Source organism: Arvicola amphibius, chromosome 9 (assembly GCF_903992535.2).
Source record: "Arvicola amphibius chromosome 9, mArvAmp1.2, whole genome shotgun sequence".
NCBI lineage: Eukaryota > Metazoa > Chordata > Mammalia > Rodentia > Cricetidae > Arvicola > Arvicola amphibius.
In genome coordinates, this window is record NC_052055.2 from 16,753,444 (window position 1) to 16,778,095 (window position 24,652).

Sequence of the window (24,652 nt, forward strand, 5' to 3'; positions counted from 1 at the left end):
ATCTCCCACTATACACCCATCTAAAAGCATCACTGCTGAAACGGGTAAGAAATCCAGGGATTATTTTCATGATTGGACATATTCTACAGGCTATGTGCCTTAGCCCTCACTTGCTGGAAGAAAGTATATATAATATAAATGGTCTTAATCCATTTCTAAGTGATACAGTGGAATGGGTATACGATTCAGCACTGGTTCATTCTAACTGCCACCTTCACTATCCACTACTCTGCATATCTTTGTCTAGTTTGCTTCCTCGTGATCATTTTAAGGCTCAATGACACATGGGCAGAGGAATTAAACAAAATACAGCTTAGCAGCCCTTGAACTAAGGGCAGATAGTACCTAAAATTCAACGTACCTGTCTTCTTTCTAAAATTTTATAAGCAACTTTCTGTTAGTGGAAACATGACACAAAATAGCAAGTTCTGCTAGTGAAAAAAAAAAGCTAATTACTTAAGCCCAGATAGAAGAGTAGATGCACAGAAATCTTGGTCCTCCTTAGAACATGGAAGAGATAAGACTTTCCCTTGTAAACTGGACAACAAAAAATAAATGACTCATTTTCTTGTTTAAAAGAGCAGCAGCGAGAACGGTGGTACATTCTTGTTAATGCCAGCACACTGGAGGTAGAGGAAGGAAGATTAGGAGTTCCAGGCTAGCCTGAGCTACAGAGCAAGAAAACCTGTCTCAAGTAAAAAGGGGCAATATACAGAGGTAATAAACAGAATCAACTGTAGTGTGACAGTTAATCTTTACTGCCAGTGTGACTGATCTAGAGTCACCTAGGAGACACACTTCTGGGCACACCTCTGAGGGCATTTCCCAGAGCTTTAGCTGAAGGTAGGAAGATCCATCCTGTGGGTGGCACGATCCCACAGACTGAAATTCCAGAACAAATAAGGAGAAAGTAAGCTGAGAACCAGCATTGATATTTCAATGCTTCCTGACTGTAGCTGCACTGTGACCAGCTGCGGCAGGCTGTCTCATGTTTCTCTTACCAGATGGACTACACCCTCTCCAGCTGTGAGCCACGACAAACCCTGCCTTCCTTCGGCTGCCTTTGTCACAGCAATGAGAACAGGTACTAATGCAGGGAAAGTTCCTTTTGCGTACAGGAAAATCTGTTCTCTGCCTACTCTGCACCTTAACAAGGGAAATGTAAGTGTTTGAGTTAGGCACTCTTTTCTTCTGCCAACTACAAAGTGTTACATAAAAACGCATTATCTTCCCAATTTCCTACTTCAACCCACAATAAGAAATAAACTTAGGGGCTGGAGAGATGGCTCAGAGGTTAAGAGCATTGTCTGCTCTTCCATAGGTCCTGAGTTCAATTCCCAGCAACCACATGGTGGCTCACAACCATCTGTAATGGGGTCTGGTGCCCTCTTCTGGCCTGCAGGCATACACACAGAAAGAATATTGTATACTAAATAAATAAATAAATAAATAAATAAATAAATATTAAAAAAAAAGAAAAGAAATAAACTTTACACTACAACCTAATACACACACACACAAACTCATTTTGGAAGCAATACATGCAAACAATGAAATAAAACAACAACAACAAAAAACTAGCTTTATTTATAGCCAGATGGTTGTGACACATACTTTTAATCCCAGCATTCCAGAGGCAGGAGCAGGCAAATCTCTGCGAGTTCAAGGCCAGCCTGGTCTACAAAGTGAGTTCCAGGACAGGCTCCAAAGCTACACAGAGAAACCCTGTCTCAAAAAAAAAAAAAAAAAAAAAAAAAAAAAAAAAAAAAAAAAAAAAAAAAAAAAAAAAAAAAAAAAAAGGCCTTATAATTATCTTTACGATACACATGTTCTTATCCTGTCCAGTCAATCTTTTTTATTAGAAAAAAAGCCAGGCCAGTAGTGGTTGTGCATGCCTTTAAATTCCAGCACTGTGGAGACAGAGGCAGGCAGATTTCTGTGAGTTTAAAGTCAGCCTAGGGCTACACAAAATCTCTAACCTCCATATTACCTTTCTTTCATGTTTTTACCCCTCTAACCAGAGCCCCACCACCAGCTCCTGCTAATCCTACTTCTCTCTCCAGTCAGGACTCCCCCTCCCACTATCTTGTCTGTTTTTCTTTCTTTACTACTTTATTTCTGGGTGACCCACTGAGTTTAATTAGGGTGGCTTATGGGAACATGGCACCTTTCCAGTCGCTACACCACTGAAGAAAGCAGCTCTCCCACTCTCAGTCATCAGCAGCCTTGATGCCCTAAGGGAGGGTGGGGTCTAGCGAGTCCCCTCCTTTGACAGAACCTTGAAGGTGCCAGCTTGAGAAGGTCTGTGCTCTGTGCTGATAATCTCCGCTGCAAGAGTGTAACAGCCCTGCCCCGATCTGCCCTAAAAGTGTCCCACAACAATCTCTGGGATCTTTTATTGCTTTGGGCTGTTCTTCCACAATCTTCTAAGCTACAGGAACAGTTTCACTTCAAAGAAAATTTCCTTTCTAAAGGCTTGAGGAAAAAACTTGTGTTCATACCTTTTCTTCTATTTACCTCTTATGTCCTCCCTTCTGTTCAAAGCCTGGCCTGTGTTTTATATTAACTTTATCCTCTGGCTTCCGTTATATCAAATATGCCTGGAGGTTCCTAATCTTCCACATGGAACAAAACAAATCCCAGTGATTCTTTTCTCGGTTTTGTTCTCAGCAGCTGCCCCCCTCTTCAATTCAGATTGAGACGTCACTTTCATTTCTTTTCTCTTCTCTAACTCCACACTTCATTACTAGTTTGAGTTACTTAATCTAACCTTAGTCTTCATCCTTCAGACTAACAAACTGTGTAAATGATTTCCAAACCACTCAACAACTAGTCACCTTCCCATGCTTCAATGTACCCACACTTCCACTCTCCCTCTAACCTCTCATTTACAGAAAACTTTCTGCAAGTTTAACATTAAACACACTCTATACACCTAAGTCTAATTTCTTAATTCTAAAAAAATAAATGTGGCATCTAGCAGAGCTGTGGCTGGCACTGCCCTCCCTGTGCAGCACCTTGTAGGTGGCCAAGGCGACATGACACCTGTATCTAAACAAGCAAGCAAAGCCTTGGTGCTTCTGAGTTTCTGCTTCTGATTCTGAATGTACTGCCCCCATTCTAGAAGGCCATCTATCAGAAGGTGTGCACATACTCCATACCTCAGCTCCACAGGTCACCAACCAAAGGGCATTCATTTCTCTTCATGTTACAAGTGATATTATTTGTATAAAGTTGAAAAAAATTAGTAACCACATAAAATTTTAGGAAACTTCAGAGCAGAGGCAGACTTGTAAGAAATACACACCTATCATATGAATAATCTCCAAGTTAAATACATATACAAGAGTTTGTGGATAAAAAATTCATACTAGGTGAGCATCACTAGTTTGCTTATTATAAAAACATCACTAAGAACAAAGAGAAGGGCTGGAGAGATGGCTCAGCGGTTAAGAGCATTGCCTGCTCCTCCAAAGGTCCTGAGTTCAATTCCCAGCAACCACATGGTGGCTCACAACCATCTGTAATGAGGTCTGGTGCCCTCTTCTGGCCTCCAGGCATACATGCAGAGAGAATATTGTATACATAATAAATAAATAAATATTAAAAAAAAAAAAAAAAGAACAAAGAGAAGCAAGGAGTACCAGTACCTTCTGTAGAAAATAACTCTGAAAACTCATGAAGTTGTTTGTTTTCACGATGTTTGGACAAGTTTTACAACAAAACATTCGAGTAAAGAGAGACTTCATGGCTGGTGGTCCCGTCCATGTGCTCACCATTGAGTTTGCAATCTGTAAAGAATCAGAGAATGCAGTGCTTCCCATCACCATTATAAATACACTTTGAAGGCAAAATGGCTTTCTAAAAGCCAACACTACAGTTCTTGGAAATTAATAGAAGCTGGTCTTTTATTACCCGTTCCCAGGAAAATACACAAACTCCCCCACCAAAAAAAACCCAACCAAACAAACAAACCAACCCAAGATAAACCAAAAGCCCCACTCCTATGTGCACTTACAGCCACTGTGCACAAGTTAATGTCTAAATGCCAGCATCCTCTTCTGTTTAAGGAATGCATACTTGCAAAGGATTCTCTGACTGGTTTGTCCCTATCCACTTAGGTAGATGTAATTCTGATATTTTAAGCTTATAAGATAAAAACATTACTGTGAATTTTAAATGTTTTTCAGTCTACTCAAGGTAAAATGAAGCTAAATATGATGCATTATTTATTTGAAGATGAATACTGGTGAATATAAGTTCTAGGCCAGTCTAGGGTACATTCCTCTACCCCTACTCCAAGTTATGTACAAGGCCTTTAAGTGCTCCCACATTTTTATCTGTCCCCTACCCAAGAGCAGAAGCTAATGTTGAATGAATGGCTGTTTTCTCTTACTCAAGCCACGCACCCTACTCTTGCTGGTGAAAATCTCTGGCACTTTGTTGGCAACCACTAACTCAGAACTAGAACACAGGCTTGAGTGTCCAGTGTCTCTCACTCCGAAGCTGATGAGGCCACAAGAGTACTGCAAGCCCGCCATGCTGTAGCAGCTGCCCAGAAAACAGTGCCACTGCGATTCTAGCTATTTAAAACTGACCTGGGCACCTGAAAAGAAGCCCGGGCTTCATAGATAAAGAATATCTAAATATCCCAAGATTACAAAAGACAGAAATAAAGGAAAAGAAACACTGAACTTCATGTACCAAGCAAATGCTATGTTTAAGTAAGCAAGGATAGTACTAGATTACTTGAAGCAAAACATCAAATCCATAAATTATTAAAATATGAAAACAAATTAACATAAGAGACCCAGGGAAAGGGGCTTTCAGAAAAGATCAAAGTTTAAAACTTTAAAGCCTTTCCTTCCCTTAACTATTAATGTGCAGGACAGTGGTGCACACCTTCAATACCAGCACTGAGGAGACAGAGGCAGGCGGGCCTCTGTGAGTTCAAGAAAACAAAAAACACAAAACACTCTTACTATTGAAATTTTAGGGCCTATAAAAAGTATCTGAAATAAAAGAAATTATGATTAAATACTTTATCCTATAGTATTATGGCTCTGCTAGGAATTTAACAAAAATCACAACTCTTCAGAGCACCAATGAAATATATTCCTAGCAAATAATCCCATTTTCTCTGTAACATCTGAGACTCAGTGAGATGGAACAAGACTGTCAACGGATGCGTTAAGCACTTGGTAGACAGCACCGCTCAGCTTTCTGTCTGCACTCTTCTGGGTTTAGATTTTATTTTTAAAGACTGTTCATTGACAGATTAGCTTTTTGAGAATGTTAAATCATAGACAGTTATTATAGATTATTTACCACTAATTTCAATTCCTAAACCAAAATAAAAGAACTACCACAACCGGACAGTAAAATATGCTGGTTTTATGTAGTCTCACGAGAAAACATAAGTCACTACAATCAGACTCTCTTTTCTATTTTTAAGATTTATTTATGGTTATGAATGCTCTGTCCGCATGTATGCCTGTATGCCTGAAGACGGCACTGGATCACACTATAGATGGTTGTTAGACACCATGGGGCGGCTAGAAATTGAACTCAGAAACTCTGGAAGAGCAGCCAGTTCCCTTAACTGCTGAGCCATATCTCCAAGCCTCAGTTACAGAATTTAATTGTTTTTTAAGATTTATTTACTTACTATATATACAGGGCATGTATACCTGCAGGCCAGAAGATAGCATCAGACCTCATGTCAGATGGTGGTGAGCCACCATGCAGGAATTGAACTCAGGGCCTCTGGAAAAGCAGCCAATACTCTTAACCACTGAGCCATCTCCTCAGTCCCAGTCACAGAATTTCTAACCAATTTTTTCTTACTCTTAAAAATATGGTTGTCAGGGGCTCGTGAGATGGCTTAGTGGTTAAGAGCACTGACTGTTCCTCTAGAGGACCCGGGTTCAATTTCCAGCAACCACATGGCAGCTCACAGCTGTCTGTAGCTCCAGTTCAAGAGAATCTGACATCATTATAGCAATGTGCATGAAATAAAGTTAAAAAAAAAAAGATGAGTACTTTAAAATATATATATATGTATATATATGGTTGACAATTTAAAAAGGAAAAAAATTCTCCTTGGTTTTCTGTTTAACAATTATACCATTTTTGTACATATCTATTTTATATCAAAGATTTTTTTTTTTTTTTGGCCAGGCGGTGGTGGCACATGCCTTTAATCACAGCATTCAGGAAGCAGAGGCAGGTGGATCTCTGAGTTCGAGGCCAGCCTGGTCTACAGAGCTAGTTCCAGGACAGGCTCCAAAGCTACAGAGAAACCCTGTCTCAAAAAACAAACAAACAAAAGATTTTGGTTTTTTTTTTTTTAAATCAATGTTGTTAGAAGCATTTGGTACAAGCTTTCCAAGGTACAGTTACCAAGAAAAAGTTAAAGACTCAGGTGAGTCTGAGTTCATTCTCAGAGTCTCTGTAAAGTGCACAACAGTCAGAGGCAATCTTCCAGTCTCCTGTGTAATCTCACCTTCGCAAGACAGAAGCAGGCTGCCATGCGGACTCGGTAGAAGCACTGCTCTTGCTCTAGGATGTCGGTGAGCGCCAGGCGCGATGCCGGGGTGGGGAACTTTTCCAGAGCCAGGATGGATTCCTGCTGAGCCACGACGTCTCTCTCATAGCGGAGCTCATACTGCCACATAAAATCAGCCTGCTCAAACTCCACCTTCCTCAGGACGGACATATCTGGGTCTATTCTTATCCACAGCAAAGGGGAATCAGCGCTAGAGAAAACACAAGTTTACAACTTTAAAACTCACCTACGGAAATAAAAACAAAGCAGTCATGACTCGGCCTCAGAGTTTATTATAGTCATATTTTAAAATTTCAACCAACTTTTCACTGTGTTAAGCTAACTTTCTCACAATCTTACTAACAAGATCTTTAAAGATACAAAGAGTTGCCACATCGGATACCAAATTTCAAATTTTCCACTGAAAATATTACTGTGGCAATTTTTATCTGCAATTATATAAGATGCCAAAATGTAAATGATACAAACTTTCTTTAACTTCCTATACCTGACTATAGTTATGAACATTACCCCTTAGTAAAAATAAAGAAAGGGAGCGTTTATTTTACTGAATTAATTTTAGTTGACATTAGTATCTAGGCTCTCCCAACAGTGGTGGTGCACGCCTTTAATCCCAGCACTCAGGAGGCAGAGGTGGGCAGATCTCTGAGAGTTTGAGGCCAGCCAGGTCTACAAAATGTGTTTCAAGACAGTTATGACTGCATTGAAAAACAAACAAACAAATAAACAAAAAACCCAAAAGCTAGACTCAAAATATCTTTCTCAAGAAAGTTCTGAAATCATAATTTAAAGGCCCATCACTTTATTCTTATCTATTTCTCAAGTAATATGCAAAGTAAGAATCAAGTCTATGTCAATAGTTTGATCAAAAGAATGCCACTTTGTAATAATAATTCAGTTCAGTACTGGGTGCTCATGACATACTCGGTGTAAAATTATACTTAAGAAATATTAATCAAGCCGGGTGGTGGTGGCACACGCCTTTAATCCCAGCACTCGGGAGGCAGAGGCAGGCGGATCTCTGAGTTCGAGGCCAGCCTGGTCTACAAGAGCTAGTTCCAGGACAGGCTCTAGAAACTACAGGGAAACCCTGTCTCGAAAAACCAAAAAAAGAAATATTAATCAATATCACAATCAGCTATAATCCTAGCAGGTGGGGAGTTAGAAACAGGAGTATCAAGAAGTCCAGGGACTGGAGAGATGGCTCAGTGGTTAAGAATACTTGTTGTTTTTACAAAAGACCCAAGTTCAAGTCCCAGTCCCCACACGATAGCTCGAGGCTGTCTACAACTCCAGTTCCAGGGGATCTGGTGCCCTCTTTTGATTTCCACAGGCACCAGGCATGCATGTCATACAAGACATACATGCAAGTACAACACACTTGTGCAAGTAAAATAAAGTTAAAACAAAAAGGCCAGGCTCAGTAAAAACCACCTGGGCTACAATAGACTAACAGTAAACATAATGTAGAAGAGTGGTACTCACACAGCTTGCAAGCACAGAGACATCTCACCATGCTCTGGAGCACTGCCCCAAACACAATCAATATCACCCTGGGCTCACCTGAAATCTAAACCTCGGCCCACAAGGAACATACTGAGTTGGAACTGGCGCTTTAAGATCGCTCTAGTGAGTCACATGCACATCGGTTTGAGAGCACTGAGTAGGGAAGCACCAGCAAGAGAGGCCAGAGGCTGTGCAGTGAGGCTGTGCCCGTGCCGACACTACTGCATCTCTTCTCATCCAGTCTGAGCATGTTCTTTCTTCAATGAGTTAATGGGACTGAATTTCTTTCTAACAGTTTTGCTTGACTTTAAATGGTTTTAAAAACACGCCTTTCAAAGATAATTACATACTTTTAGATAACTTACTCCATTGCAGAAAGGTCCATGTCAACTTCTTCGCCATTCATCAGTGGGATTTTTTTCTTCTTATTCCTATATTTAAAGAAAAGTACAATTGAAAACCGTGGAATTTCCAAATCAGAATGGAGCTACCGAGCAGCCAAAGTTCAAATAAAGGACTTTATGAATCGCTAAAAGATATGTCAAACAAGAGTAAATATACAATGAAACGGAGTATAAAAACAAGAAAATCTACCTTGAAGCTGGAGAAAGTGGGTGTTGAAAGCAAATCAGTCTGGAATACATAAGACCCCCTCTCTCTCATCAACAACAACAAAAAAAGCAAATAAAAAATTTATTTAAGGCCAGACGTAATAGCAAAAGTCTAAATGCCAGCACTTGGGCAGCAGAGGCATAGAATTACATTAGTATAGTGTACCTAGTGAGTTCTAGGCCAGCCTGAACTATAGAGTGATACTATGTCCTAAAAATAAAATAAATATATATATTAAAAAAATCATTCCAAAGATAGAAATATTCCCACAACAGAAAGCAAGAGCTGGGTGTGTAGGGCGCATGCCTGCGATTCTAATATTTGGAAGGTAGAAATAAGACGAAGGCTAGTAGGGCTACATGAGCTCCTATTTCAAAAGCACCAAAATCAGATGCAAACAAAGTATGTGTGGTAATGCTAACATGAAGGACCACAGGAGAAAAAGCTAGCAGGTAAGACGCTCTTCCTGTAAACAGGTGCTGTACAACTAGAATTTTATTCAGGCATTTTTACAAAGGGGATTTTCAGTTTCATCTCCAGCTTATAGGTCGTCTGACTCACTACCTACCTTCTGCTTTTAGAGTGGCAGGGTATATCATGCTTGAGACTGTTTTCTTCAATTTGCAAGGTATGGTTGAAGGATCCATCTAACTCTTGCACTGTCACTTTAAGTGGTCCCTTTAAAAAACCAACAGCAACAACACACCATTAAGTATAGTGATGTTTTACTTATGTTTTAATAAATAAAGCTTGCCTAAAAGCCAGAAGGGTAAAGCTAAGTCACTAGAAGTCAGGCAGTGGTGGCACACACCTTCAATCTCTGGATTTGGGAGACAGAGGCAGATGGATCTCTGTGAGTTCAAGGCCACCCAGGACTACACAAGATCAATGCAGAAACAAATCCAGATGGTAGAGACTCACCTTTAACGCCAGCACCAAAGGGAATATAGAATGGGAGAGAGAGAGACAGTCTGCTTAGTTGTGGTCACCCAGCCTTGGTAGAGGTAAGACTTCACTAGTGGCTGGCTGATTTGCTTTTCTGGTTGAACCCCAATATCTGTCTCTGGGTTTTTATTATTCGTGGTACAATTAAAACTGCTAGAAAATGGCCAACGCACATCCTTAAATTTAAAGGCAAGCAAGTCATGATATAAAATTCTGCTATATGCAGTACATAGTGACGGAGAGGGACGGCAGTTGGTGCCAAGGACGGGAATCTGAGGACGAGTGCTCTGAACTCTCTGCAGCCTCTTCCCTTCAAGGACTCACTGCAAATTCATCATTCGCCCAGCCTGAAGGCCCTTCCTCCACCGGAACCGCAGTCGGGCACCACACTCTTCTAGGAAAACACTTACCACGTACTTCTGAGTTCCAGGAGATGTGTAATCTTGTTTTATTTCTAGTTCCAAAACGTTTCGCTTTCTATTAAATGCAAAACTTCCGTAAAATTTTACTACTCCACTCTGGTCTCTGAAGAATTGTAAAGGAATTTTTACATACTAAAATGAAAATGTTCTTTTTTTTAAAAAAGCTTATTATATTAACAATTTTCAAATGCATTCCCACTAGATCAAAGTACACTTCATTATATCCCAGGTGGCAAACTATTCAAAATTCTTGTGAAAAATGTTTCCCAGATTAAATAAAATTTTTGAAACATTGACGAGCCTGTGTTTCTAAAGTAACACCACTCCTCTGGATTATTAATAGTACCCTGAAGTGGAAAATGCAAAAACTGTCAAGTTCCAAGATACCACTCAAGCTGAGCCACACTCCAAGCACATGTAAAAGTCGCCAGACCATTTCATCTTACAAGTACTGCTATAGGCTGTCTGCTAGAGTACTTACCGTATCACCATACAATCTACCTCTCCGTTCATATGGACTAGCACAAACTAAGCCAAATTTTATAAATATAAACACCCATGTTTATATATGAGCCCAACTCAGTTTTTAAAAAGGAACTTTAGAAGATCCGCGTCACAGGCCAATTATTTCTAATTTTAAGAAATAGCAATGGACACCTCCGTTTTCCATCTTTCACACAGCGTATTCCTTTCCCTGCTTTGCTGAGCCCCTACTAAAAAGGATACACCCACTGCTTTATTAAGGGCTGGATGTCTTTGCCAGAGACATTGGAAATCGATTTCAAAAATCCATAGGTGGAAACCAGCATCTGGCTCCACATGTGTGACTGGAACTTCTGAGACGAAGCAGTGCTAGCCAGACTTAGTAGTTTATTGAAAACCTGCAAGGACAGAAGGCCACACAGTACTGTTTCCAACTGGATACTGCACCTAGTCTGCACTGGATCTTTATGGGATCATTTACAGAAGACAGCAATTATGTAACATGCATATTTTTTTGAGTTAAATACTAAAAGCAAGAGAAACATACAAATTTAAACAGGACATAAGAATACTGTTCATAGAAACATTACTGAATGCTAAAAATTTGCACATAAGAATTAGAAGCACAATATATAATACCTGTCAAATTTTATAAAGGAATTCAAAACTAGGAATATTCATTAGGAGCCTAGTACTCTTATGTTAGGCATGTCATAAATCATCTTGCATGTTTTTCTGTTTTAAAAAAACAGAATATAGCCAGGCAGTGGTGGCACACACCTTTAGTCATAGTACTCAAGAGGCAGAGGCAGGTGGGTGTCTGTGAGTTCGAGGCCAGCCTGATCTACAGAGTGAGTTCCAGGACAGCCAGGAATGTTTCACAGAGAAACCCTGTTTTGGGAAAATAAATAAATGAAATAATTAAATTTAAAAAAAGGAACATGGAAGAGGAGTGGAGCTATGGCTTAGTGGGATGGCATTCTCCTAGCACATGTGAGGGTATCACAGTACAAAAGGAAATTCATAAATGAGAATACTAATTAATATCTACATTCTAAAAAGTATAAATGCCCTTTTTATGGCACACTTTTCTTATTTTATATTTCTGTTTTTCAACCTTTAGAAAAAATGTATGTTTCCATTTTTATGATATCAGGAGTTAAACCCAGGGCTCCATTCACATTAAGCAAGCACTCCACTGTACTACATTCTCAGCAAAAATGATTTTTTAAAAGTTTTTCTTTTAAGCCTGCCTTTAAGAATTTTATCAATCAGGGAAAATTAGCTGTTATTATTTAATGCATCTATCTGTTTGAGAATGTACCTCAGTGGGACCTATTGGCCTAGTATGTGCAAGACCATGTATTTGATCCTCAGTATTTCAAAGAGAAAAAGAAAATTAAAGAAAAAGAAAAAAGAAGAATGGAATGGGGAAGGAGAAAACCAAAAGCATATATATATATTTACACAAGTGATCCACTATCTTTCTCTACTATTTCATCTCCTATATTGTAACCACTTGTACTAAAACTTTAAAACATGGCAAAACCTAACGATAGCAACAAAGTAACTAGTTGTGGAATCTTTATCTGGTGGTAAGGAGAATAGTTAAGGTTAGGTTTGTGGCCTTCAGAGGCCACTGCATGAAGCTAAAAATGTGAAAACTGAGTTGTCCTGGAGACCCCAAAAATTTGTAGGTGCTAGAACCATGAACATCTGCCAAGGAGAGCTATAAACAGGGAGGGAATGAGCGCAGGAGACAGAAGTGTGCTACAGGCAGCAAAGCAGGAAGGGCGGAGCCACCTAAACCCCTTAAATTCCTCCTTTGCGGAATGAGAATGTCTATTATGTACCATTATCTGTTAGAATTATGCAATTTGCCCCTTTTTTTTTGAGACAGGGTTTCTCTGTGTAGTGTGGCTGTCCTGGAATTTGCTCTGTAGACCAGGTTTGCCTCAGAGATCCCCCTGCCTCTGCCCCCCAAATGCACTTGACGGCAGTGGTGGCACATGCCTTTAATCCCTGCATTTGGAGTCTCTGAAGAAATCTGGACTTTGAAACAGTGTCTTGACTATGAGAGACGGTGGGAACTTCTGAAGTTGGACTAGATGTACTTTGCAGATGATATGGCCACAAAACTATGAGAGACAAGGAGAAGAATGTGGTGATTTAAATGAAATGTCCTCCATGAGTCTCAGGCATCTGAATACTTGGTCACCAGTTGGTAGCTGACTGAAGACTAGGAAGTTTGGCGTTTCTGGAGGAGGTGTGTCATGTGAGCAGGCTTTAAGGGTTTAACACACTCCGCTCTCAGTGTGTTATCTGCCTCCTGTTTTTAGATAAAAACACGAGTCTTCACTACTGTTCCAGTTGCTTGTCCCTTGCCTTCACTCCAGTGTCACAGATTCTAATCCCCTGGAACTTTAAACTCAAACACTTTTTTAATAAATTGCCTTGGTCACCAGGTGGCGGCATGCATGCCTTTAATTCCAGCACTTGGGAGGCAAAGGCAGGTGGCTCTCTGAGTTCAAGAACAGCCAGGACTACACAGAAAAACCCTATTTCAAAATATAAATAATAAATAAATAAATAAGTTGCCTTAGTCATGGTGTTTTATCTCAGCAATCGAACAGTAACCAACATATGCACGCACACAGACACTGCTTTAATGTTAGGACTTACTTGGAGCATAAACTCCATGCTGATTCTGTTTTCAATCAGTCTCATCACGAGGTGGGCTTTGCACTGAAACATAGTGTAGTATTCCCAGGACAGGGTATGCGGATGCTTTATTGAAAAGTGAAGGTGAGAAGCTGGGCTGGAAAAAAACATAAATTTACTCAATATAACAAATCTGGCTACTAAAGAAAACAAATAAGTAGAAGATGGACTTTACATTTAACATAAACAATTTAAGCTCTTCAAATTTCCCATTATTCCAAAATGCTACAGTAAATTTTTATGCAACTACTTTTTCACACCAAATATCTCCAAGCAGAATTTTTTATGATTCTATATACAGAGCAGAATTGCTATTATCTTAACACAACCCACTCTGAAACTGTGCTCTAATTACCTTTCAAAGATGTGTCAAATTATGTCTCACAATCAATGTCTGTGTGATGTTCCCTCCAAAAAAACTTCACTCATATACATAAATTGAAATAATAACTTTTAAAAAAGAAAAATCCAAGGGCAAGGCTGTAGTGCAGCTCAGCTGGTAATACATTTGAGAATCCTTGGGTCTGACACTGAGTACCAACAATATATTTGAAAGTATGTGGATTTATGACTTTCTTTGCTCTGTTAACATAAAACTGCTGCCACACAGGAATTTGGGGTTCGAGGAAACCTGCATCCACTTGTGTCCATCGGCCACGATCATCCTTACCTGGCTCTGGAATAAACTATCTCTTTTATTCTCTTTAGAGGTCAGAGATGTGTTTCTGTGTCAACACCCTTAGGATACAACCGCTGAGCAAACATTCTTATTCCTTTGCAGAGGCACAGGACAGAAGGACAGGACCAAATTAAACCAGAGCACAGCAGAACAAAGTTTAGACACTAGAGTTCCGCATCCAGCATCTAGGACTATTGTAGAATCCGGGTATGGATCCCAAGGTTTGGCTGCTCCCTGGCACTCGCTGCCTCACTTTGATAACACGCGGCCTCTGTCTGGGCTGTTTTGGCTGCTTGAAGCTGTTCCTTGCAGGTTCTTACAACTCCAGCTTCCTGCAGTCTTGGCTCCATCTCTGGCTTCATTCTCATACCTTTATGCACTGCCATCTCAGAGGCTACCCAAGGGTCTTCCACTGAAATCCGGGTTCATGCCTCTATAACCTCGTAACTTGTGTCCCATGTACAGCAAAGCCATCACCCAGCTGATATCAAGGTCTGCTACCTGCTCAACCAGCAGTCAGACCTTCCTGGATGTCACCTGTACGGCCTGTCAGTATCCCTATGGCTGAACTCAGGAAATCACATCCCTGGAAAGCCAGACATTCAGGGAGCTCCAGAGCTTTCTTCTCATCTTTTTCCTTACACCATGACATGAGAGGTTTATGCAGTTCCTGAAATGGCCTCAAGGGGCCTCTTCTATTGTCCCACTGCAGACTACTTTTGCTTCTTCTTCTTTTTTTTTTTTTTTTGGTTTTTCGAGACAGGGTTTCCCTGTAGTTTCTAGAGCCTGTCCTGGAGCTAGCTCTTGTAGACCAGGCTGGCCTCGAACTCAGAGATCCGCCTGCCTCTGCCTCCCGAGTGCTGGGATTAAAGGCGTGCGCCACCATCGCCCGGCACTTTTGCTTCTTCTAATCATCTTAATCTCTGCAGCTGTCAGCTCCCCCAGCCCTGGGTTTATGTGTTTCCTTTCTGGGCAAACAAAGTTTCCTGCTCACAATTTTCACAGTAAAATGCGTAAAAGCAGCCAACAAAATCTACACAAAAGCGACCTTGAAATCTCAGAGTTCACAAACATTGACCTGTTCTTTGCGGTCATTTGGCATGCATGGCCTCTAGCCCAGCTCCTCATAGGTCTCAGTCCTAGCATAAAGTTCCCACATTGGCCTTTACTGTCCATATTTCTCCTGGCATTTGGTCTTCTGAGCTCCGAACAGATTTGTCCACTAAACAGAAAGCAGTCTTAGGGATACCAAAACCCATGCCTCCAAACTGTTCCAAATTTCCTTTCAAAACTCAGCTACAGAGGCTTAAGAACCACAGTTTAGAGAGAGTACAAACTTCCTGTGCTAATAAACTTCTTGTCTGTAACAAAAACCTGAACAAAACAGCTGAAAAGTAGTTAGTGCAACACAGATTTAATACACTTGGTGGGAAGGACATGATGGGGCACAGCTACTGTCTCTTGGAAACCAGGAAGCAGAGAGAAAAGGCTTGCAGGGCTCATCCATTGTCCCTTTCATCTCAGCTAACTATGGGCCTCCTAAGGCTACAGGACAGTGCACCCACATTAAAGTAGCTTCTTGTCTGCTTAATCCCCCCTGGAAACAGCTTCACACACACTTAGAAGTGTGCTTTACTAACAATCTTCTGGGCATTTCTCAACTGAATCAGGTTGACAATTAAGATTAACCATCAAATTAAGCAAAATAACTATTTTCATAGATTTTAAGTTTTAACAAGAGTAGTATAATGAAGTAGAATTAGAAAAGTTAGCATGGGGCTGGAGAGATAGCTCAGTGGTTAAGAGCATTGACTGTTCTTCCAGAGGACCTGAGTTCAATTCCCAGCAACCACATGGTGGCTCACAACCATCTGTAATGAGATCTGGCGCCCTCTTCTGGCTTGCAGGCATACATGGAGGCAGAATGTTGTATACATAATAAATAAATAAAATCTTAAAAAAAGAAAGAAAGAAGAAAAGTTAGCATGTTGAACAGAAAACATTTCTAAGTTTGAATTCACTTGTAGTCATCTCATATGACACAACAGTAACGAGGGGCACTGACCATACGACCAGTCTGTGGTATCACACCATCATTATGGTTCTGGCCTTCCTAGGCCTCAAGAGACACACAAGTGCTCTTAAGAAGTAGCCTACGAAACGAGGTTTATATTATCATCTCAGAACAAAAACATACTTATCCTTTTCTTTCCCACCACCAAATATGGGATGTAGTAAAACTCCTCCAGTTTTCAGTTCATATGCCACTATTTTATCCAGCTCCTAAAAAAGATACAAATTAAGAGTCAGTGAAAACTTCTTCACACAACAATCTTTAGTACTAGACCACAAATGTCCTTTTGTGGAATCAGATGAAAATGTAATAGAAGCAAACTACAGCTGGAGACTACTTCTTGTTTTTATAAATAGAGCAAGCTACTCAAGCTAGCTGGATAGTAAGATCCAAAAATTTCTCTGTATTTTGTGACTTCAGGGCTCAACAGCAGGTCAGCAACTTTTCCTTACGGCGCTTCTGCTCCTCTGAATTGTCTTCTAAATTGACTTAGTCCCTCTCAGTATTTTGAATCTGAGGACTAAAGCAGTTAAGAAGTGAGACTGAATAATGCTGATAATCTATCAATTTAAAACTCCTCTATTCTTTTCTAACATATAACACCTATTAAAAAAAAAAGAAAAAGCTTGAAAAAAACAACATCCTAACTATGCTGGAAATTCGTGAATGGTTTAAATAGTATAGACAGCAGAGAAGTGGTAAACAGCATCATAAGATGATTAGAAGCTAACTGGATCCTGGCAATACAGCTGATCAGCCATGCACTTTACTAAATAATTTAACCTCTATGTGTCTTAGTTTCTTCATATGTAAAGTGTGGAGAGTAGGAGAATTAAGACAGACTGTTTTCATCCGAGTACTATTTTTATTATAATATCTTCTTATGCACTGTTAAGTGATGTTATTCCTTCCACATGAAGAATGGCACTCCCAGTGCTAAGTGTGTCATCCCTCCAACAAGTTTTTGAATAGAACGTTAATTTAATGAAGATATTAATTAATTAATTAATTAATGAGGATATATTAAAGTGGGGATTTTTCTACCTAAAAATAATGAATTTAAGGATCTAATCAAATCTAATGAAATCAATGAAGTATCTATGTACTTAAGAAAAGATATATAAATACTCTTTTCATTTTTCCTTTATCTTTAAATACAAGGAAGCTATGTGGTGATGACAGAGCACGTGAAGGTGGATACTGAAGACTGCACCACTCACACTGAAGGAGTCATGAGCCTCTACCCCGAGTGGAGCAGGCACTGCCACTATACCATCCTTACCCAGTCAGGACTTGGAAACCAATGCAGGAAGCAGCTATAATCTTTTTTTGGTAATTTAATTTTATTTGAAAAGCACTATTTTTCAAATGACATTTAGAAGTATTTTACAATCACTGGAGGACAAGAGGGCTGGCAAGAAGGCCCAGTGGGTAAGAGTCTGCAAAAAGCCTGAGCACCTGAGCTTGAGCCCAGGACTCACAGAGGAAGGAGAGAAACAATTCTAGTGAATAATCTTCTGACCACACATGCACCCAACACACAAAATAAATAAATAGAAAATAAAGGACAGGAGACTAGGAAATCAGGAAAACACTCACATACATTACTGACTTATAAGTGGAAAATTAATCTAGCTCTTGTTTACCTCTTTAATCCAATGGCGATATTCGTTAACACCAAAAGTTTTCTTCATCCAGAGTCCATAAATATAGCCTGAAATTCCTTTCAGGACCCATTCATCAGACCTAAGGAAAAGTCAATAAAACTTAATCATTAAAACCTGTTAAAGCAAGGTCAAAGAGAGTAATGAAATAAGTGGCCATCCAACCTTCTTCACATCTGACTGTCTCTTTAAGACTGCTTAGAATCAAATGCTTACTTATTACACAGCCTGAAACACTAAAAGGGTACTTGTCTTCTTTGGAACTCAAGAATGGGCTCTACTAGTACTAATTGTAAGTGTATGAAACCCTTAACAAGATGTTTTCTGGACAGTTTGTGTCTGTAGGGGCTGGAACAGTGTAGCTCAGTAGTAGCAATTTTCCAGCAGTCTTGGGAAATTCTGGGTTTGATCTTTAGTACAGAAGAAAATCAAAAGCCCAGTGTTTTACCATCTCCTCTAAAGTTGAATTTAACAACGTTAGTGGGACTTTCTCTCGACCACTGTTCAGAATGCCTGCCACTAAAGAAGTCCTCGTCCGTAGTCAGGACTGCTTAAGTCTAAAGTTCACATTAACTTGGAGGTTGAGGCAGAATGGTCAAGAGTTCAAGGACACCATAAGCTACAAAATTGAGTTCAAGGACATCTTAGGCTAGTTAAGATGCTATCTCAAAAGATCAAAACAAAATCCAAATTCTTGGACTGAGAATATAATGTGACAGAGTATTTACCTAGCATGTACAATGCCCCGAATTTAAATTCTCATACAGGAAACTCCAATCCTATGTTGTTTTTTGGGGTGGTTTCGAGACAGGGTTCCTCTGTAGCTTTGGAGTCTGTCCTGGAACTAACTCTTGTAGACCAGGCTGGCCTTGAATTCACAGAGATCCGCCTGCCTCTGCTTCCCGAGTGCTGGGATTAAAGGTGTGCGCCACCACCACCCAGCTAATCTTACTACATTCTTTATTGTGACACATAGACATAATTTTTACCACCCAGGTTTTACAATATCCTTAAACTGTTTAATGTTTGTACTTTCTCTAGAGAAAAGGCAATTGGCCCCAACCACTCATCTGCTCACATATATCCATCAACTACATACAACAGTAACATTAAATTTGTAAAAAGTAAGACAGAAGCGGAATCCTACATTAGTAAAATACAAAAGAAATTAGATGGTGACTATCTGTAATCCTAGCACTCAGAAGGGAGAGTTTGAGGCCAACCTGGTCTACATTCTAAGTTCTAAGCCAACAAGAGCTACAGTGCTAAGAATTCTTCAAAAAAAAAAAAAAAATACAAAATTCATCTCAAGATGAAGAAAAGAAAGATTATCTCGTTTTTTTCAGTGTTGGGGCTCAAACTGAGGGTCCAGCACTACAGAGAGCCCTGCACCTCTGAACTGTACCCAAGCTACAAAAGTGTTTCTCCTTCCCGTCTTTCAAGAAAACTAGCAAAAATCTAAAAACTAAAAGGCAAATTCTCTACACATTATCACTACTGTTGAAGATAATTACTTTGCTTTAAAAATCATCTCAAACATATTTTCCAACTGATCTGAATGCTGACATTTGAATTCTAATTAGTTTCTATACATTCAAATCAGCATTTTATACATCTATTATTTTTCAGAATTCTTATTTTATGGTAAATTATGTAAGCAACTCTACTGCTTTGTTTTTTTCTTTTTTGAAACATGGTCTCAGCACATAGTGGGTGCTTCTCTGAACTTGCTACAAAGATCAGACTGGCCTCAAACACACAAAGATCCACCTGCCTGTTGAGTGCTGAAGTTAAAAGCATGTGACATCATGCCCCACTAATTAAAGTCTGATTCATAAAGCTGATTTTAAATAGTTAAGATAAAATTTTACTAATTGTTTTCTTTTTTGAGACAGTCTCTCTAAATAACTCCCCACTTGTAGATTATGGACAATAGTCAGTTTATATCACAGAAGAAGGGACTTGGAGTGAAGCTCGGCTGCACACACTGTCGTCCCCGTCAGAGGCAGAGGCAGGGGCATCAGTGTCAGTTCAAGGCCAGACGCAGCTACAGAGTAAGTTTGGGGTAACATGGACCACACGAAAGTCTGTCAGAAAACAAGAGGGGAGAGGAGGGAGGCCAGCTTTCCTGACCCTCAGCTGAGCCTGCAGTTCTGACAAACTCACCAGGACATCCTGGATATGAAGCACCCGAAGAACTGCTGCGCCAAGGACTGCGCTAAGCACCGTCTGGTCAGCGGTGTCTCGTCGATAATCATGGCACTGTGCAGAAGGTTTGTGCTGGAAGCCAAGGACACACAAGGGACTTAGATCCAAGGTCCGTCAAGATACAGTACCTGTACTCCTAAAGCAGCTTAGTTTCAGGTTCAAGCGCAATAAAAAAGGAAAAAAGCAAGAATATCCACTGGAGAGCTTTTCTATCTTTTCAGAGTTTATCTGAAATTCACAATCTGTCTAAAGCAACGAACACAATGACAATATTTTCTATTGATTTTACAAAAAATCTAAATCACTATTTTGGGGAGTAAAGAAGAAATTAGTGTGTTAATCAGATATGAATACAAATAAAATGGGGTTACTAATTTCAAAAACCCTGCGCAGGCTGGATGTGGAGGCACACTCCAGGGAACCAGCGTTCTGTCCAGCGCACAGACAGCCTGAACACATAGTGTGGAGATACTTCTCCCAATCCAGAAAACCAGTAACAAAAATGAAACCCTTCTTCTAATGTCTAGTAAATTTTGGTCCTCTGTTGTTTACTTCTAAGTACATTGCTCCATTCAGTTTTTCCAACTGTGTTCTGGAGAATACATAGGATTAGTATCTCACATGACACATGAGAACTTTTAGGGACAGGAAAGTAAAACAACTTCCTTGACACATAAAACTTACAAATTATGAACTCCGTGTCCTCCCCTCAAAAAAGGGGGGGCAGAAAAGAAGGGCTAAAACAAAGAAAAAAATCTGTTTTTTTAATCTGTTGTTTTTTAACAACAAATTGAAGATGCCAATACAATTGTACAGTGCTACCAAAAAGACACACTAATGATGCATAAATGTGTAAGCTAAAATTTATAAACATTAAGAAGTAAGCCAGAAATGGAAATGTGAATGATCATTCTGGGGGTAGGCACTGGGATGTGCCACTTCCTTATGGAGGAAGCTACACTGTAACATTTTCAAAGACACCTGGTTACCTACAAACTCCATCACACCAGAAGTTCAAAATCCCAGTTATCTACAAACTCGGTCACACCAGAATTTGAAAAACCCAGTTACCTACAAACTCAGTCACACCAGAAGTTCAAAGCCAATCTGAAATCTGATCATACAGTCAATAGCTGTTTTTTAATCACTACCCTAATTTAGGTAGTCCCCACCTGAAGAGACACTAACCTAAAAATACTCATAGACGCGTAAGCGGCCACTTCAACGTAAGCCTCATCAATGAAGACAGTCTTAAAACAGGAGTACGGATAGCGACAAGTCAAAATTTCTTCATAAAATTCAAAAACTTCATGGAGGTACGATGTGGTATGTTTAAGCAATGGAAGAAGTTGGGGTAAACAAAAATGCGTAACCTGCAAATAAAAGGACAATCATCTCAAAAAAGGACATAGTTAGTTTTTAATACATTTCATAATGTTGAAAATAGCTATTGCAAAATTATTCAGCTTTTCAGGTCAGGTTTACAAAATGTTCATTGTCCTAAAAATTAAATTTAAAATGGATTATAAAGTTTATTAAAAGCTTACACACAATGACAATAAAACTGGTTACAAACAAAAAATTAAAATTTAAGGCTTAGTATAATCTCTTACTCATGTGTCTAAACTTAGCAAATACTGCATATCGTGTGTGTGTGTGTGTGTGTGTGTGTGTGTGTGTATAAAATGTTGAAGATTGAACCCAATACTTTTCACATGCCTGGCAAGTACCACCAAATCTCAGTGCCTGAATCTAAGAATTAATCGTTTGTTGCCTGGTTGGTGGCTCATAACAGTAACTCTCACTCTTGTGAGGCTGAAGCCAGTCTGGGCTACACAGTGCGGCCTAGGAGAAAGGAGTTCATGTTCATCAGAACTGCCTCCATCCCAGGATCAGCCACTCCAGCCACGCTAGTCCTCCAGTGTGCCAGCTACACACTGAACACCGGGGAGACACACTGGCAGTAAGATACCCACAGCAGAAACAGTAGTCATGCTTTTCGTATTCGCTGAATACAAAACCACTATCATAGACTGTCTCATGAAACAATTCTACGCCAAATGAATGAAGACGCCAGGAAGAGTGGCACAAATCTGTAATCCCAGCCCTAGAGAGTGTCTGTCCACGTTCCAAGAATGGAGTTGTGTGAGGAGAATACTGAGTGCTTGTGAGAAAACCTCAAGAAGCCAAGCCAAGAGTCTTATGATCTCAATCTCTTCAAAAACATGGAACTGTTCTTAGAATGTGCTTTCGCGCCCTGCCCCAGTGCAGCAGACAGGAGAGTTTCCTTTAGATTACTCAGTACAACTGCTACTGCTGTTTATTTGTCTCTACGGAAAATGTGCTGTGCCATGTGCAGCCACATGCAGCTTGTCCTTGCGAATGTACACTTTACTCACATGACTCTACTTAACCAAGATATAAACTGTCTGCTGCTCTGAATAAAGGTGGTTGTTATGTGAGATTAGTCAGCCTCATTCATCAGCTCTGTTCTCCCAGGTTCCATCACGTCCAGAAGAGTAAACAGAGCATCGCAAGTTTAAAGCCAGCCAGAGCTACATAGTGAGACTGTCTCAAAACAGACAAAAACCCAGGAAGGTTTCATCTAGAAGATGGTATCATGCCGAGTGGTGGTGGCACACGCCTTTAATCCCAGCACTCGGGAGGCAGAGGCAGGCAGATCTCTGTGAGTTCGAGGCCAGCCTGGTCTACAAGAGCTAGTTCCAGGACAGGATCCAAAACTACAGTGAAACCCTGTCTCAAAAAACCAAAATAAATAAATGAATGAATGAATGAATGAATGAATGAATAAATAGAATGTGGTGTCATAGACAATTATTTCATGGCAGACAAAGTTTGACAGATGTAGTGGTGCATGTCTCAGTACTCAGGAAGTTGAGGCAGGAAGATATTGTCATGAGCTTGAGGAAAACCTTGACTATGTAGTAAGACTGTCTCAGAAAAACAAACAAACAATAAAACAAACCTCAAACAAAAACAAAACAAACCTAAAATAGTCTGAAAGGTCAAGATTAAAAAAGTAGACACCCCAAATAGAGTCAACACTATCTTATTAGTGCCTTCTTTTCATAAGGAGTGAAAGTGCAGAGGAGAAGACGACATGTGAAACGCCTTACCTCATGCATGTATGGATCTACGAGGATTTCAAAAGGCCCAATGGCCAAGGAGATATTGGATGCTGCTGTCGGAATGGTAAGCATATAGTGGAAGGTCTTCTTCCTCATATCATGGGTATACACCGTCTCCACCAAATCCCCATTGGACACGGCGACCATTGCAGCATCTACTGTAAATTCTAACTTCCATGTGCACAGCTCAGAGTATGAATCAACACATGGGAACCAAAATCTACAAACATTAACAGTACATAAGATACTTTACACTTAAAATCTCAGGTCAGGTCTTACTATATAATAGAATCAATGTAAGATACCAAAATACAAATAACTCTAAAACACAATCATTGACTTAAAAGAATGATTCATCTGAGAAAAGCGCTTACATTATAAAATATTTCAGCAACATGTAGTGAACTACAGGCCAAGAGAATGAAAGGATTATGATTTCATATAAAGATGTCGGTAAACCTATTATCATTAAACAACAAAAAAGCTAGCCATAAAGAACACAAAGCACGAATGAGTCCATTTACATAGAGTTCAAAAGCAAGCACAACCAATAGTACTTCAGAAACATAGTAACTAGACAGAATGCCAAGTGGGAATGCCAAATGGAAGCAGAGGAAACTCCGCCAAGTGCTGATGCTGTTTGTGTTGATCTGAGTGTGAGCTCAATAGGTTTGTTCGTTGGTGAAAAGTTATGTTTTTGCATTTAAATGTATACAGTTTTCTGCATGTATGCTGAACTTCACTCTACGGTTAAAGAATCAAGCTGACGGATTATTTCAGGATTATTCCCTAAAGGAAAAGATGATGAAGAAATAATAAGACTGAGGAAGAATAATCAGTACAGCATGATTCAGAAGCAGTTTGGGGGGATCAAGCTTACACTTGTCACTCTAAATGAATAAACACACTGCATATTCAATACACAAAAGTGCAGTTACAAAAATAAAGTTAATTGAAATATATGAATTTATAATCTACCTTGTAGAATTTTGATACCCACAAGAGAAGACATGAGCACCTCTCTCTGCCATACTGCCCTCTACACTGGGTACCACAAAATGAAGACCTCCTTTTGGCTGATCCAAAGAGAAGTTAATATGTATCTTCAGAACCTTTAACTCTGCAAAAAATAAATACATACATTCACTGACATGCAAACAGTAACCTATACAGTGAAGCTACTACAATGAGAACCACAGTCTGAGCATTCTATTAAGAATCCAAGGAGCTGCTTGTGATGTAGCTCACTGGTGGGACACTTGCATAGATGCTAGAGGCCTGGGGTCAAATCCCACTACATAAAAACAAAGAAGCCACAGCACTTGCCACAGTGCAGGCTTTTAGTGCTTCCTCTTCCACCAGCTGACAATGTGCCTCCAATCAACTAACTGCAGCTTGAGGTTTCTAACAGAGCACAACACCAGGCTTATCATATTCTCTTCTCAACATTTTTGACATGTAATGTTTTCAGAAAAAAATTCACAACCCCTAGTGGATGCTTTAAAGCCTTTCAAATCCAATTGCAATTCTACTTCTCAAGATTTTCCCCTTTTGTATTTTCTCCCAAACTGTTAACTGTATTTTTGGCTTTGGAGGGTAAAGGGCGGAGGGTAGATGGAGG

The 24,652-nt window shown here is 39.8% G+C and overlaps 1 protein-coding gene across 1 annotated transcript in view; it reads right to left on the reverse strand.

The window, feature by feature from the left end:
• The window catches only part of Taf2 (TATA-box binding protein associated factor 2), a 55,725-nt gene that overhangs the window by 24,976 nt on the left and 6,097 nt on the right, over nt 1-24,652 (reverse strand). Inside the window, 13 exon segments of the mRNA XM_038341993.1 lie at nt 3,651-3,791; nt 6,506-6,758; nt 8,440-8,505; nt 9,255-9,364; nt 10,042-10,156; nt 10,780-10,934; nt 13,219-13,354; nt 16,134-16,219; nt 17,657-17,756; nt 19,841-19,954; nt 21,071-21,255; nt 23,020-23,251; nt 24,010-24,151. Of these exon segments, the coding sequence (XP_038197921.1) occupies nt 3,651-3,791; nt 6,506-6,758; nt 8,440-8,505; nt 9,255-9,364; nt 10,042-10,156; nt 10,780-10,934; nt 13,219-13,354; nt 16,134-16,219; nt 17,657-17,756; nt 19,841-19,954; nt 21,071-21,255; nt 23,020-23,251; nt 24,010-24,151 (1,835 nt within the window).